The sequence below is a fragment of the Portunus trituberculatus genome, chromosome 23 (genome assembly GCF_017591435.1).
Source record: "Portunus trituberculatus isolate SZX2019 chromosome 23, ASM1759143v1, whole genome shotgun sequence".
NCBI lineage: Eukaryota > Metazoa > Arthropoda > Malacostraca > Decapoda > Portunidae > Portunus > Portunus trituberculatus.
This window is the reverse complement of record NC_059277.1, coordinates 15,375,210-15,392,388: the sequence shown is the minus strand read 5'-3', so window position 1 is coordinate 15,392,388 and position 17,179 is coordinate 15,375,210. Positions and strand designations below refer to the sequence as shown.

The window sequence follows — 17,179 nt, the reverse complement described above, 5'->3', positions numbered from 1 at the left end:
AACACCCTACTCGTATTCCTGACCATCTTGGAGACACGCCCAACATTCTTGATCTCTTCCTCACCTCTAACCCTTCTGCTTATGCTGTCACCCTTTCATCTCCGTTGGGCTCCTCCGATCACAATCTCATTTCTGTATCTTGTCCTATTTTTCCAATCCTCCGCAGGATCCCCAAAGCGAAGGTGCCTCTGGCGTTTTGCCTCTGCCAGTTGGGGGGACCTGAGGAGGTATTATGCTGATTTTCCCTGGAATGATTATTGCTTCCGTGTCAGAGACCCATCTCTTTGTGCTAAATGCATAACAGAGGTGTTAGTATCTGGCATGGAGGCGTACATTCCTCATTCTTTTCTCAACCTAAACCTTCTAAACCTTGGTTTAACTCAGCCTGTTCTCGTGCTATACATGATAGAGAGGTTGCCCACAAAAGGTACTTGAGCCTTCCATTTCCTGAATCTCATGCACTTTATATCTCTGCCCGGAATCATGCCAAGTCTGTTCTTCAACTTGCCAAACACTCTTTCATAAATAGGAAATGTCAAAATCTTTCAAACTCAAACTCTCCTCGTGACTTCTGGCATCTAGCCAAAAATATCTCAAATAACTTCACTTCTTCATCTTTCCCTCCTTTATTTCATCCTGATGGCACCACTGCCATCTCTTCTGTCTCTAAAGCTGAACTCTTTTCTCAAACCTTTGCTCACAACTCCACCTTGGACGATTCTGGGCTTGTCCCCCTCTCCTCCTCCCTCTGACTATTTCATGTCTACAATCAAAATTCTTCGTAATGATGTTTTCCATGCCCTTGCTGGCCTAAACCCTCGGAAGGCTTATGGACCTGATGGGGTCCCTCCTATTGTTCTCAATAACTGTGCTTCTGTGCTTGCACCTTGCCTGGCCAAACTCTTCCAACTTTGTCTATCGACTTCTACCTTTCCTTCCTGCTGGAAGTTAGCCTACATTCAGCCTGTTCCTAAAAAAGGGTGACCGTTCTAACCCCTCAAACTACCGTCCTATAGCTTTAATCTCTTGCTTGTCTAAAGTTTTTGAATCTATCCTGAATAGGAAGATTCTCAAACCTCTGTCACTTCACAATTTTCTGTCTGATCGCCAGTATGGCTTCCGTCAAGGTCACTCTACTGGTGATCTTCTGGCTTTCCTTACTGAGTCTTGGTCATCCTCTTTTAGAGATTTTGGTTAAACTTTTGCTGTTGCGTTAGACATATCAAAAGCTTTTGATAGAGTCTGGCATAAAGCTTTGATTTCAAAACTGCCCTCCTACGGCTTCTATCCTTCTCTCTGCAACTTTATCTCATGTTTCCTTTCCGACCTCTCTATTGCTGCTGTGGTAGACGGCTACTGTTCTTCTCCTAAACCTATTAATAGTGGTGTTCCTCAGGGTTCTGTCCTGTCACCCACTCTCTTTCTATTATTCATTAATGACCTTCTTAACCAAACTTCTTGCCCTATCCACTCCTACGCTGATGATACCACCCTACATCTTTCCACGTTCTTTCAGAGACGTCCAACCTTTCAGGAAATTAACAGATCACGCGGGGACGCCACGGAACGCCTGACTTCCGATCTTTCTAAAATTTCCGATTGGGGCAGAGAAAATCTAGTAGTTTTCAATGCCTCAAAAACTCAATTCCTCCATCTATCAACTCGACAACCTTCCAGACAACTATCCCCTCTTCTTCAATGACACTCAACTGTATCCCTCTTCCACAATGAATATCCTCGGTCTGTCCTTTGCTCATAATCTTAACTGGAAACTTCACATCTCATCTCTTGCTAAAACAGCTTCTATGAAATTAGGTGTCCTGAGGCGTCTCCGCCAGTTTTTCTCGCCCCTCCAACTGCTTACTCTGTATAAAGGCTTTATCCGTCCCTGTATGGAGTACTCTTCGCATGTTGGGGGGGTTCCAGTCACACAGCTTTGCTTGATAGGATGGAATCGAAAGCTCTTCGTCTCATCACCTCCCCTTCTCTGACTAACTGTCTTCAGTCTCTTTCTCACCGCCGAAATGTTGCATTCCTTTCTATATTTTATCGCTATTTTCATGGTAACTGTTCTACTGATCTTGCTAACTGCATGCCTCCCCTCCTCCTGTGGCCACGCTGCACAAGGCTTTCTTCTTCCTCTCATCCCTATTCTGTCCAACTCCCTAATGCAAGAGTTAACCAGTAGGCTCAATCATTCATCCCTTTCACTGGTAAACTCTGGAACTTCCTCCCTGCATCTGTATTTCCAAATTCCTACAACTTGTCTTCTTTTAAGAGGGAAGTATCGAGGCATTTTTTTTATTTTTTTTATTTATACCATGTGCTCCCCTAATTCTGGCTGACGGTTTTGGCACTTTTTGTACTCTTTGGTGAGCCAGCGTTCAAGTGAGCTTTTTTCTAACTTTCTTTTTTTTGCCCTTGGCTGGCCTCTACCCTACGTAAAAAAAAAAAAAAAAAAAAAAAACATCTTAAGCGCTAAATGTATTTCTTAGGCTAAAGGCACATTTTTAGTATCACCTATCTAAAAGCCTAACTCTGATGTAGTGTCACGTCAGCCCTGTCTTAACAACCAGTTATTTAGTGACGATTTAAAGTCTAGGAGGATTGCCCCTTCCAAATTTCTCACTGATGTTAGCAGGGCGTTCCACAAACTTGAGTACTTATTGATATACTGCCGCTGCTGGTGCCACGTCAGGCAACGGGGCTGTAGCAGCTCACTAGGTGTCTGAGCGACAGCCATCGTGGCCACAAGGGGCCGCCGCTGTGGCTGCCTTAGCGGTTGTAAGTGACTCACACGCTTCACTTGCACCTTAAACATAACGGTGAGTCCCGCCACGTCCCGACGCTGTTGTTGAGATTGCAGTCGTGGCTCATGCCCAGCTCCGCTCTTGTACCTTGTCTAGGAGAACAAGGTGCTTCCTGGGCAGCGCCGCCCCAGGCAAGGCACGCATACTCCAAGGATGAGCGAATTTGTGCCTTGTAGAGAACCTCCAGCCCCCTGTTGTCGAGGAGCCACGACATCCTTCTCAGAGATGCCAACTTCCCTGAGGCTTCTCTGACAAGTCGCTCGATGCGGGATTTGAAGGTCAGCCTGCAGTCATAGGTGACCCCCAGTTCCTCCATTTCGTCCTGTGGTGCCAGCGTCCTTCCATTGAAGTCAAGGTTCAAGGGTACACTTGACCTGGTAACGTGGAGCAGCTGTGTGGTGCAAATTTCACCTACTACATGTTGCCCCAGGCGATAATGCGTCTCAGGTTTGTGTTGAGCTGAGCCGTGACGGCAGACGTCTCCCCCAGGTTGTGGCTCTGGGTCAGAGTGAGGTCGTTCGTGTACGTCTTTATACTGGGGATGAGGTGCAAAAAATAATTTATGTAAATGTTCCAAAGCAGAGGGGCTGAAACAGCTTCCCTGAGGAACGCCTGCCTGTATGGGCTGCATCTCAGACTCCCGACCACCGACAGTTACTCGCAGGTGTCTGTCCTTCAGGTATACCTGAAGGAGTGGCAAGAGTTCCCCGTCAATGCCTGCTGCGAGGAGCTTCGTAACCAGGGCTGAATGCCACACATGGTCAAAAGTTTCTTCGATGTCCAGAGCCACGACAGCAGTGGTCCTGCCTTGTTCAAGGGCTCCACTGAGCTCTGAAGTCAGCAGTAGATGCAGGTCTGCTGCTGACTTCCCCTGTTGAAATCCAAACTGCCTGGTGCATAGCAGGTGGTGTGTCTCAAGGTGCTGTGTCACTCTTGAGCCCACTATTGTCTCCAACACTTTGCTCAGCACCGGCAGCAGGGAAACAGGACGATAGTTTTTCATATCAGTTTTCGCACTTTTTTTTATGCACTGGCACTACATTGCTAATTTTCCAGCTTTTTGGCCACGTGCTGGTCTGGAGGCAATTATTGAATAGTGTTGCAAGTGGGCGCGCAAGCTTGCTGGCACACTGGAGAAGCAGGCGGGGGCTAATAAAGTCTGACCCTACTGCCTTCTTCTCATCCAGGTTTGTGAGAATGGATCTCATTTCTGCCTCACTTGTTATTTGTTGTAATTTGTTTTTGATGGTTTGAGGCAGTGTTGGAGGTGGCTTGTCAGGGTCAGGCACGCTCATCTTGGAGGCGAAGTGTCTGGCCAAGAGGTCTGCCTTTTCTTTGGCAGTGTGAGCCACACCTCCATCATCCCGTTGGAGAGGAGGGATTGTGCACCCCATGGATTCGCCCTGCTGCTCCTTGACAGGGTTCCACCAACGCTTTGTTCCCACCTGATCACTGCACAGTTTACCCCGGAGTGTCGCTTTCGTTCTGAGGCCCATTCTTGTGTATTTTCATCTGCTGGGTTGCCTCCCTGTGTTTTTGCCTGTTCCTGTTCTCTCTCTCTCTCTCTCTCTCTCTCTCTCTCTCTCTCTCTCTCTCTCTCTCTCTCTCTCTTACTAATACACAACATTTGCATATTATTTTTACATTGGGTTTTAACGAACTATAGGAGGTATTTTTGGTATCTCCTAACCCAAAGCCCACCAACTATTTGAATGTTACTATTCTTATTGATTTAGTGATAATTACTCCTGTAATGTATAACTTATGTCACTATGTATCTTATATTATCACTTAACTTATTCACTTATTCTCTATGTACACTCACGTCACTCACGCACTTCACATAGCCACTGGTTCACTAACACTTTGAATTTCTGGCCTCCGCACACTGAAACACTAAGGTCTTCTGGGCACTTGTCCGAGGCTAGAAATTTGTTCCACCACTGAACATAGTTCAGTGGTTCAGTTCTTTGGTGGTGGTTGGAGTGTGACCGTGGTATAGGGTGGCAAGGCCAGCCCCATCCCTGCGGTGCTGCAGACTGTGCAGGCTGTAGAGAGAAGCGGCTTGCTGTTCAGGAAGACCGTCCTTTATCAGCCTCTCTGCCCTCCTCTGAATCTTGTCCAGGACAGCGAGATGGGAGGGCGCTGCTCCGCCCCAGGCGAGGCAGGAGTACTCAAGAGAGGAGCGAATCTCAGCTTTGTACAGCAGCTCTAGTCCCTTGCTGTCCAGGAGGCCAGCCATCCTTAGGAGGCAAGCCAGCTTCCTTGCTGATGCTCTAGTGAGCTGCCTGATGTGTGTCTGGTAAGTCAGCTTGCTGTCAAAGGTGACTCCCAGGATTTGCAGCTCTGGCTGAGGCATCAGTTGTGCCCCATTGAGGGTGGGGCGAATGTCGTGCTCTGACCTGGACACAACAATCAGCTGTGTTTTTTTGTAGAGCAAAGGTGACGTGCCACCTGCATCCCCAGCATATCGTTGGTGTACATGTTCCATAGCAGCAGACCCAACACGCTATCCTGTAGAACACCTGCGCTTATTTTCTGGGGGGAAGACTGTTGGCCGTTGTGGATGACCCGTATCTTCTGCTGCTGCAGGTATTCCCGCAGCAGCTCCAGCAAGGCTCCACCCACTCCTGCCGTGCATAGTCTCTCCACAAGACCGGTGTACCAAACACGGTCAAAGGCGCCGGCGATATCTAGCGCCAGGATGGCGCCAGGGCGTCGCTCCACTGGTTTGACAGCAGGAGTGTGAGGTCTGCTGCCGAGTGAGACTTTCTGAAGCCAAACTGTCTGGCGTTGAGCAGATGTTGGCTCTCAAGGTGGGATGTGAGGTGCGCCGCTACTATGCTTTCCAGCACCATCCCCACCACTGAAAGCAGAGATATTAGGCGGTAATTTGCTGCCTCTGTTTTGCTACCCCTCTTGTGTGAATGCACCACGTGGCTGGTCTTCCAAATTCTCGGCACCTTTCTTAGTGCAAGATGGCCTTGTATAATTTGGAGAGAGGGCGTGCCAGTACACCAGAGCACCTGCGAAGTAACCGGGGACTTACTTCGTTAGGCCCAACAGCCTTGTTCTCCTCTAGGGCTGAGAGAGCAGCTCTTACCTCTCCCTCGTTTGTGGTGATCGCGATCAGCCTGGTTCCCGTGACCACAGGGAGGGAGGGAGGAAGCTTAGTGGGATGAGGGACGGTCATCTTGTGGGGAAAGTGTTGGGCCAGCAAGTCCACTTTATCCTTATCCTTTATAAGGAATTCCCCCAATTCTTCAAGGAGAGGCGGGATGGTGGAGATGGTGTCTGCGTCTTGTGTGTCCTTCACAAGGTCCCACCATTGTTTGGAGCCAATGTGTCCGCCCCTGAGCTTCCTTTTTTTACTTTCCACCTGCTTTCCACTGCTCCCTGGCCCACGTTTGGGTGGCCTCCATGTGGGCAGCTGCCTCTCTATGGCGAATTTTGTTCCACTGCGTGGGGCTTCGCTTGTAGATGCGCCACAGCCAGTACTTGTTGCCAGAGGCAGTACCTCAGTTAGCCACTCTGCCTGCTGATCCACGTCTCCTTGTAATAGGCTGGCCCAGTTTGTTCCCTCCAGGCAGCGCTGCAACTGCTCCCAGTTGGCTTCTTCCCACTGCCACAGGGTGCAGGTGGAGCTCTCATCCCGGGCCCTCCTGAATTGTATCCTAGTTAGGATGGTCTCGTGATCTGAGGTGCCTGCAGGGCCTAGATGGGAGCACCTGACTTCGTGGGGAGGCAGGTCCGTCAGCACGGGATCGAGTATGGAGCCTGACCGATGCATGGGGAAGGTGACGTGGTTGTGGAGGTTGAACACGGCTAGCAGGGAGTCAAAGAACCGCTGTATTCCTCGTGGGTTTAAGTCACCGATGATTATAACGTTATCACATCGGTGAGCTGCCATGAGGCGGTCGAGGTTAGTGGTAATGTAATCCACCAGGGCTGTCCCCTGAGAGGGGGGTCGATAACAGCCCACACAAAATGTGCCTCAGCCGCTTTTTCCGACTAGCTTGAGCTTAATTGCTTCAAGCTCCACGGGGATGGGTGTGTCCAGCACTACGACGTTAAGGGAGGCTTTGTAGCAGAAGGCAACTCCTCCTCCTTGTGTAGAGCGGTCCTTCCTGACCCAGGCTGAGTAACCTTTAATCTGGGCATAGTTAGCTGGCACATTTGAGTCAAGGAATGTCTCACACACAAACACTAGGTCATCTTTGTTCGTCCGGATGAATCTGTGCGTGAGTTCTCCCACGTTCGTGTGAAAGCCTCACAAGTTTGCTGTGTATGGGGGCAGTCACCAGGCAGAGCCCTGGATGAGAGCGAGTGTTTCCTGCCTGGTGAGCCGGAAAGTCTCTACCAAGTCAGGGCCGCCGTGGTACAGTGGATCCGTGCGTGCTTTGGGATCCGAGGGGTCTCCAAGCGCACGGGTTCGAATCCTGTCTACGGTCTGAGTGTAGGTTGGGCTTCCTCACTCGGGGCAACGGTTTCCTAGCGGGTGGGCTTTGAAATAGGAGGTACCCTTAATAAGTATCCCCTTTAGCCCATAAATTCCCGTGAAAAGCCCACATGGTATAAAAAAAAAAAAAAGTCCTGGTGTTGGCGCTCCGCCAGCCTCTTGCGACAGGTGGCGGCTGTGTGGTCGGGTCCCTGACAGTGGTCACACTTGAGGTGTTTTGGACATTGATCACTCAAGTGGCCTCTGCAGTGGCAGCGGGGGCACTTATCCTACTCTCTCATTTCCCTCCTGGGTGTTTGTGTTCAGATGAGGCAGCCTGGAGTTTTGTTTTTACTTTTTTCGAGGCGTGGCGGCTGCCTACGTTCCTGTTGATGGCAACGGGTTGCTTGTCTCGCCCGTGCCTGTGTGTCACGAGGTGGGCGGGCTGCCAGTCTCACACGCGCTGTTCCGAGTCTTTGTTGAGGGGGACCCTGGTCGTCACGAGGTTGACGGGCAGTGGGATCCTCACTCGCCTCTTCAGTCCTGTGTTCCTGGGAATTCAGGAGGTCGCGAGGCGTCGCTGGCAGTGGCGATGGTGGAGAGGTGGTGAGTGGGCAACTGGCTGGAGGGGAGGGGTGAGGTGGTGATGGCTGGGAGTCGCGTGAGGTGTCCCGGGCCTCAGTGTCGCCTTCACTCTCGTTTTCACTTTCGCTTTCGCTCGCTACTCGCGATGCCCACCACTCGCGAGCTTCTTGATTAGTGATTATGTGCTAAGACCAGTCTTTTTCAATAAGGTCAGCCCTAGCTGTGCAGGCAGTGGTCCTTTTTTCTTTTTTGCTTGTTGCACTTTCCTTTAAGGCAAGTAGGGTGTCTATGACTTCCAGAGCCTCCACCAGCACGTGCCTTTTTTTCAGAGAGCTCGGCTATCGTGTCGGTGTACTACACCTAAAATTACGTCTTTATTCGAATCTTGTTCTTTTCTGAGATTTATGACTAGTGTTTTGAGCTGGTCTTTTGTTAATCCCTGTAGTTCTTCCTCTGTGGGTTCAGGGAGGGATTGCGAGGCGTTCAGGCGCGTGGCAGGTGTCTGAGCCTGGGCGGTGAATGTCACTGGGTCACGGATGCCAGCTTGTTCACGGAGGTGTGCTGTGTATTGGCAGATGTATTCTGGTGTTCCTGCTAAGCAGCCTGTATGACAAAGGTTGGGGCAGTCTTCCTCAATGCAGTGCTGGGTCCTGCTTGGTTCTGCCTTACGGCCACATACTGCACACCACTGAGAGGGACGGATTCCTGAGATCCCAGGTCTCTCAATCAGTTTGTGCTGATTTGTGGAGTCCGTTGACAGCATGGCGTAGAGAGGTGTATTTGAAGCACCTGGCAACACCGTGGGGGGAAAGCAGGGCAGGATCACTTGGGTCCCTTGGGAATTCCTGAGGTCACACAAAGAGGTGGAGGTCGCCTCGTAGTTCATATGCCTCACTCAGGACTGTTCACACTGCATTTTACTGCACTGCACTGTTCACACTGCACTGCACTTCACTTCACTTCACTGCACTGTTTTCTGCACTCACCACTCCAGGGATGTGAAGGAAAAGTGATGGACAGAGCCCTTGGCAACCTTGGTGGTTCGGTCAGGTCAGGACCCGCAGTGGTTGCTTTTATCTATCTCTTGTGTCTTCTTTTTTGTGCAAAAAGATGTTGCACTTATCACTTTCTTCGTCACAGAAAATTCTCTCTCTCTCTCTTTCTCTCTCTCTCTCTCTCTCTCTCTCTCTCTCTCTCTCTCTCTCTCTCTCTCTCTCTCTCTCTCTCTCTCTTCTCCAATACTATGTTCTTGAATGAGGCAGCAGCATATCCCTAACCAGAGCAGTACAAGTTGGAGTAGATCTCATTAGCTACACACCGGTCCTTGCACCTTCCGCCTCTGTTTTACACATTGCAGAAGGGAACGCAAGGGGGGGGGGGGTGAGGTGGCAGGTGAGTAACAGGAGCCACGGAGGAGGGACAGAGGGAGTTAGTGTGAGGGCCAGGAGAGGGCAAGTGGGTTGGGTGAGTTACTTGTGCCATGGGTGAGGTACAGGGGGAGTTATTGTGTGGATATAAGAGGGGCAGGGGAGCCAGAAGGAAAACAGAGAAGGGATAAGGGAAAGATACAGAGAAAAACACTTAAAAATAGAAAAGCAGAAAAAAATATTGTAAAGCTGAAAAAATGCATACACAAACGCAAAGAAAAATGCGAGTAATTATAAAGAATAGGAGTAACTCAGAAAAACAAAAGATGGATACTTAGAGACAAAGAAAGGACACAAGAATAGAAAAAATAATAACACAAAAATCCCACGAATAGAATCACAAAGCACACATTCCAAATAAACACAAATAATTAAGAAATCTAACACACACACACACACACACACACACACACACACACGGCCCGGTAGCTCAGACACGGCCCGGTAGCTCAGTGGTTAGAGCGCTGGCTTTACAAGCCAGAGGACCGGGGTTCGATTCCCCGGCCGGGTGGAGATATTTGGGTGTGTATCCTTTCACGTGTAGCCCCTGTTCACCTAGCAGTGAGTAGGTACGGGATGTAAATCGAGGAGTTGTGACATTGTTGTCCCGGTGTGTGGTGTGTGCCTGGTCTCAGGCCTATCCGAAGATCGGAAATAATGAGCTCTGAGCTCGTTCCGTAGGGTAACGTCTGGCTGTCTCGTCATAGACTGCAGCAGATCAAACAGTGAATCACACACACACACACACACTTTCTCTCTCTCTCTCTCTCTCTCTCTAGTCCAGTCTAGAGTGGTCTCCCCTGAAATTAAACGTTTTCTTCCGTTTTCTCTAATTAACTGACGTTTCTTTAGTGCCCACCCCGCCTTTTTTTTTTTTTTTTTTTCTTTTAGCAGTAGGCAATATTTCTTGTATGTTTTCTATGTAAAGGTGAACTAACTCTCTCTCTCTCTCTCTCTCTCTCTCTCTCTCTCTCTCTGTGTGTGTGTGTGTGTGTGTGTTCTTGTATTTACCTTTTTATTTTTCATTTATTTTTTTGTAATTATTCCATCAACTAACCCTCCCTTTCATTATCCCTGTTCCTTCCACCTCAGTTCCTTCCTCATTTTTCTTCCTTTCTCCCAATGGGTCACTGAAAGGGGTGGGATGGGTGACTGGGTGACGGTCTGCCCCGGGTGACAAATGAAAGGTGGTGCCATACGCGCTAGACTTTCCCATCTTTCCATCAAGCTTTATTCATTATAATTTTCTCATAGTCTTTAATTTGTTTGTATATATTCACAATCCATTTCTTTGAGGATTCATCTCTAAAGATGTTGACAATCCTATATTTCAAACGTCAAACACAAACTGTTACTCACATAGAGGCGGCTTAATCATGGTCAGGTCAATGACGTCACTGTCACTAGCTGCACGTGTTTGCACTCTGGGGACGGCTGTGGCCAGGAGGCGGCAGATGTCACAAGGAGCAAGCGACGCCAAGTAGGAGCAGGATGACTAGACACATGGCCTGTGTATTCCTGCTGGTCTCGACCACTACTGGCGGCCTCCCTCCTGCTCCACTGTGTCGAACAGGGAGTCGATTTATGTTATCTCGTTTCATTCATTCTCTTACTAGTAATAACGTCTCATTGTACTCATAATGGGGATATGTGGATGTTTTGCTTTCTTTATTGATATTTTTAGAGATCCAACAAATATGCATTGTAAGAAAAAGGCAAGAGTTTACTGGTAAGCAAGCAATTTTCATCATTATTACTGCTCATTATTCTTAGATATGTAACCAGAGACAGCCTCGTGCTTCATGACCCCCAGAAGGGGGGGCGGGGTGGCCCGGAGGACAAGCCAGGCAATCATAACCTTCATCACCCACACAGAATGGAAAGTAAAAGAATGAGTAGTCTAAAAGTTTTTAATAAAAATCAACTGTACATGTTCGTAATATGGTCAGGCCACATTTGTAGTACATAGTATGCGTGGTAAAGCAGTGGACGGTTGCGTCACCAAGGTTAACAAAAATATAAGGCAGGAAGAATCTTTTCCTCTAAAATAGCAACCACCCTGTGCTTCACCCGAATTAACTCTGTAACCTCTTATGTACACTATGTACAGCGGTGGATACATGACAGCCAGGCAGCCTGAGTGGCCGGGGCAGGGCGGCCGGGAGCCTCCACGTGCTGGCTGTGGGGTGGGTGGGGGTGGCTCTCCCAGTGAAAACAAACAAAGACATTCGTTCATAAATGCACAAATTTCTCACATACAACTTGAATAATGTGATCAGCCACTTCACATTTGTAGCCTCAAATGGCACGCCGACCAGACCCCGACGAAGGCAGGCACTCGGTGTGTTGTTGTCCTCGCACACACACACACACACACACACACACACACACACACACACACACATTCGTAACTCTCGATACGGTTTAGTGAAGTAGTTCTTCCAAAGTTCAGGTCTGTGATGCACAAAACTAGGTAATCTCTCTCTCTCTCTCTCTCTGTGCCAACACTAACATACCAGTAACCTATTGAGAGAAATGTGTGCATTAGCTGTCCCTCAATCTCTTCCCTCATTTCTCAACGCCGCCTTCACAGAACTCCCACAGGTGACACTGTGAACATGATGACCGAACAAACAATGTGATTCTGATTTATTATTAATAGTTGCATATCTTCATGCATCAGTGGTCACATTCACATGTCACCATTCCGTCGCTACCCCGTACCTTTAAAATAATATCCGTATTCTATCCCTAGCGTTACAACAACCATTCTGTCTTCTCGCACACACACTGTCCCAACACCTACCTCCTTATAGTCAATGGAAGGTTATCACATCGAGCTCACATTAGCATTTTATAGCTTAACAGGTCAGGTTCTCCCTCAAGCAACCCTGTGGTCTCCCTGTTGAGGCACTTGCTGCAGGTTTGGTCCCATCCCTTCCGACAACATTTATCTGTTACCCAGCTCCTTAGTATTAGACGATTTCATAAACACTTTCCGATAAGTTAACAACTCCAGTGTAATGCAGTTCATGAAAGCAAAGCAATGGTTTGCAAGAATCCAAGAAAAGTAGCCCGTCAGTCTGCCAGCGTGACCAGCCAAAGTGTTCAACCACAACATCACAGAAAAGGCTCAGCAATGACGGGGCTACACGTGTCCTTCACTCCTCAAGGACTCTTAGGATACCACAAGTACAATTCCTGAATCTACCTCTAAATGACGACCTGAGACCGAGAACACTCTCCTCGGAGGTGCAGTCTCCTGTACCTGAGGGATCTGGCAAAGGTCTTCCCGAGTCTCGGACTCAAACAACTCAACTAAATTTAAAATTCCAAGCATAACTTCTTCATTAAGCTTTACTTCTAAAATATCATTTTGATTGTCATGCACCCAAGGGGTGCTCGCCAGGACACCGTCATGACTTGCAAACACAAAGCTTTTATGACAAAGCAACGTATTGTACCTGCCATACAAATTTCTTCCAAAGCTTATTTAAAAAATAATCTTAGGAAGAAAATACATGAAAACATGCAATATGCTTAGGCACTTCCTGGCAAAGGACATTTTTACAGCTGTAGTGTTAGGCGGTAGGTACTCTCCGTTATGTTGCCTGGTCGTGACACGCGCACCACAACATTACGAACAACAACGCATCGCGGCCCAGCGTTAGGCTCACAGGCTGACGTAACGAAACGTAACGTACGTACAAGTGATGTGACACTAAGGACGTTCGTAACTTGTAACTCAAGGTTCAATGAGGCACTTGTTGACACACTGACATGAGAGCAGGTAGTGGTGGTGGTGGTGGTGGTGGTGGTGGTGGTGGTGGTGGTGGTAGTAGTAATAGTGGTGGTGGTGGCTCGGGCCACCGGGAGCTGCTGAGCAAATACGAGAAATGTAAACTAAATGGCACATCAAAATTTTACATAACATGTTTTGCTTCAGTCACAGCACAGTAAATATTGTACGTCAAGGGAAAGGTTTACATCTTGTGGAACGTAAGCGTGGCAAAGCCTGTTAAGTCTGCACGTATGTCTGAAATTATTTTTTTTATTTATATCTTTAAAGGAGCTGTAGTTTGGGTCCGGAGGCTCTGGGGTCAAGAGTGACCTAATGCGACGTAACGCCACAGTGCTGCCTGAGGCTCACTGCTCTGCCTTCCTGGGACCAGCGTTAGCCGCTCACTGCCCGCCCTGTGCCCCAACGTGTTGCTGGGGGCGCGGGACGCTCGTCAGACTTGACCCCCAAAGTAACACAAGATGCCAACAAACGATAGTATAAAAACTGTACACGAGGGCACCAGGTTTGCAGGAAGCCATTTTGTACTTGAACAGAGTGAAAGATCCTTTTTCCACAGTAGCACCGTCGGGCTGTGGACACCACAGCAAAGTCCGGTCCACGCGTGGCAGCGCGCCACCTATGCAGTCAGAGAACAGTAGAGACTAGGTGTATATTATATATATATATATATATATATATATATATATATATATATATATATATATATATATATATATATATATATATATTACATTTTACCATATTGGGTCAGGGTATCTACGACTCATAAATCTCTGATTTCATCTAAGAGAAGCCAAATCTCTTTGCAGGAGTCTATCGTCTGCATCAGAACATTGTCAAGCACTGAGGAAGGAGTACCGTCCTTCTTGCAATGCAAACCAAACAATTGTTGTGTTTCATTCAAAAGTCTGTATACAAAAATAGCCAGTATTTGCCAGTACAAGATGTGAACTTCTAGTCAAGAGAATGTGTAATGTTTGGCCAATCTGTTTCCCCTCACTAATAAAATAAGTTTGATTGTTTGTTTGGTGTGTAGAGGTTCGCGCCACCCATCACAGTGTGAATCATAGTAACAGTAATGCTTGACTCGTGACACAAGGTTCGGGTTCAGCAGGTTCCCACAGGCTGAGACTTCTCGGACTAGCAGACAGATCTTTGCTCCCCTCCTGGCAAACGTTAGCTTAGTCATACTCCTTAGTCTTACTCTTTCTGACAGTAGTCTCCTATATGAGTTTTAAAATTAAGTACTTATGGTTCACACTCAACATCCGATCAGTAACATCCTATTACGTAACTGAACGAGGAATAATGAATTTATCAGTTATTCCATAAAATGAGGTAGAAATGGGACTTTTAAAGCATTTCGCTCTATTATCTCTAATTCTGTACAAAAAGCATGACAATAATTTAGGTGTGTCTTCCTCTGGTGCACAGATCAACACCACAAGCTGCGGGCAAGCGGCGTCCCCGGGGCCGTGGCGCCTAGCCCTGCGGCGCGGCGCGGCACGGCGCAGGTGCCCGGACACTGCGGGTCCTCGCTGGGCACTGCAAAGGCTGGCTCTCTGAGGACTAACATAACAAGCTTTTACATTTTCTGTTTATTAATTAATGGTATCAATTTCCCATAACACAAAATCTCCTCAAGGAGGAGAATGTTTCATGACTTGAGTGAGGTTTGTGTTTGTGTTTGCTGCACCTGTGGGAACCACGATGAAGAGTTTGACAGTGAATTTCTGAGAAAAGTGCGTCAACAAATATCAAAGATACTGTGTTATTAATATTAGAACAAAAACAGTAACAAAAATTACAAACTCAGACTAGATTTCATTACAAGAGAAATATAAACATGAGTGCCCAAATTCACTGGCAAGATAACCACAGAGAAAGTAAGTCCAACAAAATTGTGACCCGTGAATAGCAATCTGAAATAATCTCACACTAAATATCCACACCCACCTAGCGCGTCTGCACAAAGAGAGTGGCGGGAAGCGACTCTCTTCCCCAACAACTAATGAATATCTTGCACTGTAAGACTGGCAGAAGTTCCCGGCACAGGGGTCAGGGGTGGGGGGGTGGGGGTGCAGAGCCACGGCCGTACACCGGGACGCCCCTCCACTCATGGGCGGCCTGGGCTGGGCGGTGCTGCGGCTAAGCTGCCTCTGGTGTGCTGCTGCGGCGGCTGCTGCTGCTGCTTCTGCAACATGGGCTAGCAAATCCATTCCACATACTCCATGTGAAGGCTGCTTCTGCTTCTGCTGCTGTTGCTGCTGCTGCTGCTGCTGCTGCTGCTGCTGCTGCTGCTGCTACTGCTGCTGCTGCTACTGAACTCCCTGTCAGTGCTGCTGGACCAGCCAACAGGCGACTGGCGGGCAAGACTGGGTGGGCAGTGAGAGAGCACCAGGCAGTGAGGACATCATCTCGCAGGCACGAGCAGGATCTCCAGCCAGCAGGGACACTCGGTGATCTCCTGGCGGTGGTAGTTGGGTCCCCAGCCCTTCGCGAAGGAGACCCGCACCGCGTTCTGGTCGATGGGACCCTCGTGCAGCAGGTCTGGGTGGATGGGCAGCTTCTGGTACAGCCGCGCCTTGTTGTAGTCAAAGATGGTGATGATGTGTCCCGGGGGAAGCTTGTGGACGATGAAGTGTGAGCGGGTGTGGAGTCCCCCGTCCAGGGTGGGGGAGGTGACGAAGAGGGGCACGTCCGCCCTGTTGTACACCCACACTCGGTCCCCGTCTTGATACAGCACCAGACCTGCCGGGGTAGAGCACCTTAGTGACGCCTGGACCAACAATGGTGAAGGAACGCGAAGCAGTAATTACAAGAGGAAAAATCTATTAGTGCAGCCTGGGTGTGGCTTGGCTGTGTTGAAAGACCTCACTCAACTGTATCATGGCGCTGACTTGAAAATTCTATTCGTGCATTAAACTTATTGCACGAAAACTAAGTAGCTGTTTCATTTTATACATTACTTGATATTTAATAATCCAATGATAAATATAATATAGTCTATAGTTTAAACTTTGATTCCACATATCTCAAGGATGTCAAGACTGAAAAGTGATTTTTTCGAGACCCAACATGACAAAGTAGCTTCCTTACTTCCCACACTACTACTATTGTCACCGCATTACACTATAAATCTCCACGCACATATACATACACACGATACTTACCGAGACCTATTTTCTCCCTGGTTCTCTTGACTTGTTCCGAGGGTGAGGTGTGCGAGTGTGCCGCCAGCGAGGCCAGCGAGAGGCCATCCCCGTGAGGCGTGTCTCCCATGATGTTGAGGGAAGACGAGCACACTGGATACAGGCGCCCAACCCGCTCTCGTCCCTCCCAGTAGGCCACTTGGCACCAAGGAACTGACCCTGAAATAAAAAGAACTCAGTCAGAGATGCTGTGATTGACCCTTCCATGCACCACGTCTATGCAGTCCAACCCAGGTAGTGCAGAGACGGTGGACCACGCGCTCTCCACGTGCTCCACTGTCCCTAGCGGTCCCGGGATGGGATTGAAAAAAGACACTTCTCTTGTATGTCTACTTAACCGTTTCGTGTATCTCCGTAAAGGTGAGGGAGAATTTTTTTTTTTTTTTTTTTTTACAACATTGCGAGATAGCAGGGAGCTAAAATGATGTGTGATTATGCAGTATGTATAAGGTGCGATACTCTAAAACTGAGATCTAATTTTGTCTAGTGGAATGCAATATCACCTACTGTGAATGAAGTGGAAGATCGCTTGTCTTAAGTGAGATGTAGTGTCTGATATTGTAAATGTGATCGTGAGTGAGATGTGAGATGCAGCGATGTGAAGTTGCAACATTTCGAGCGCAATAAAGATTTGCAAGGTGAAGTATGTAATGTGCAGGACGGATTAAACACGGACAGAGCAGGGGACGGCCGGCGCCTTCCTCAACACTGATCCTTTAAGCCTAGAAGCTGCGTAGCCAGTAAGTAAAAGGTTAGATTCTCTTATACTGAGTCATGGAAACTGAAAGTGCCACGCCGTCCTGGCCGAGGAGGCACAACATTTGAGCGCCTTGCCTCGGGTGAAGAAAAAGGTTGGGAGTACAATGCATGGCTGTTTCAATGGTGTGTTAGCAGCGCGTGACGCC

General features: G+C 48.3%; 1 protein-coding gene and 1 non-coding gene across 2 annotated transcripts in view; one reads left to right on the top strand and one right to left on the bottom strand.

Annotated features, from left to right (window-relative positions):
- Positions 1-9,698: 9,698 nt before the first annotated feature.
- On the top strand, positions 9,699-9,772 carry Trnav-uac. The gene has a single exon. It is a non-coding gene; the product is annotated as a tRNA-Val (tRNA).
- Positions 9,773-11,156: 1,384 nt separating this feature from the next.
- LOC123507951 (mothers against decapentaplegic homolog 6-like) overlaps positions 11,157-17,179 on the bottom strand; it is a 157,485-nt gene continuing 151,462 nt past the window's right edge. Inside the window, exons 4-5 of the mRNA XM_045261315.1 lie at positions 16,236-16,433; positions 11,157-15,813 (exon numbers count right to left, since the gene is read on the bottom strand). Of these exons, the coding sequence (XP_045117250.1) occupies positions 15,476-15,813; positions 16,236-16,433 (536 nt within the window). The 3' untranslated portion in view covers positions 11,157-15,475. The remainder of the gene's footprint in view (positions 15,814-16,235; positions 16,434-17,179) is intronic.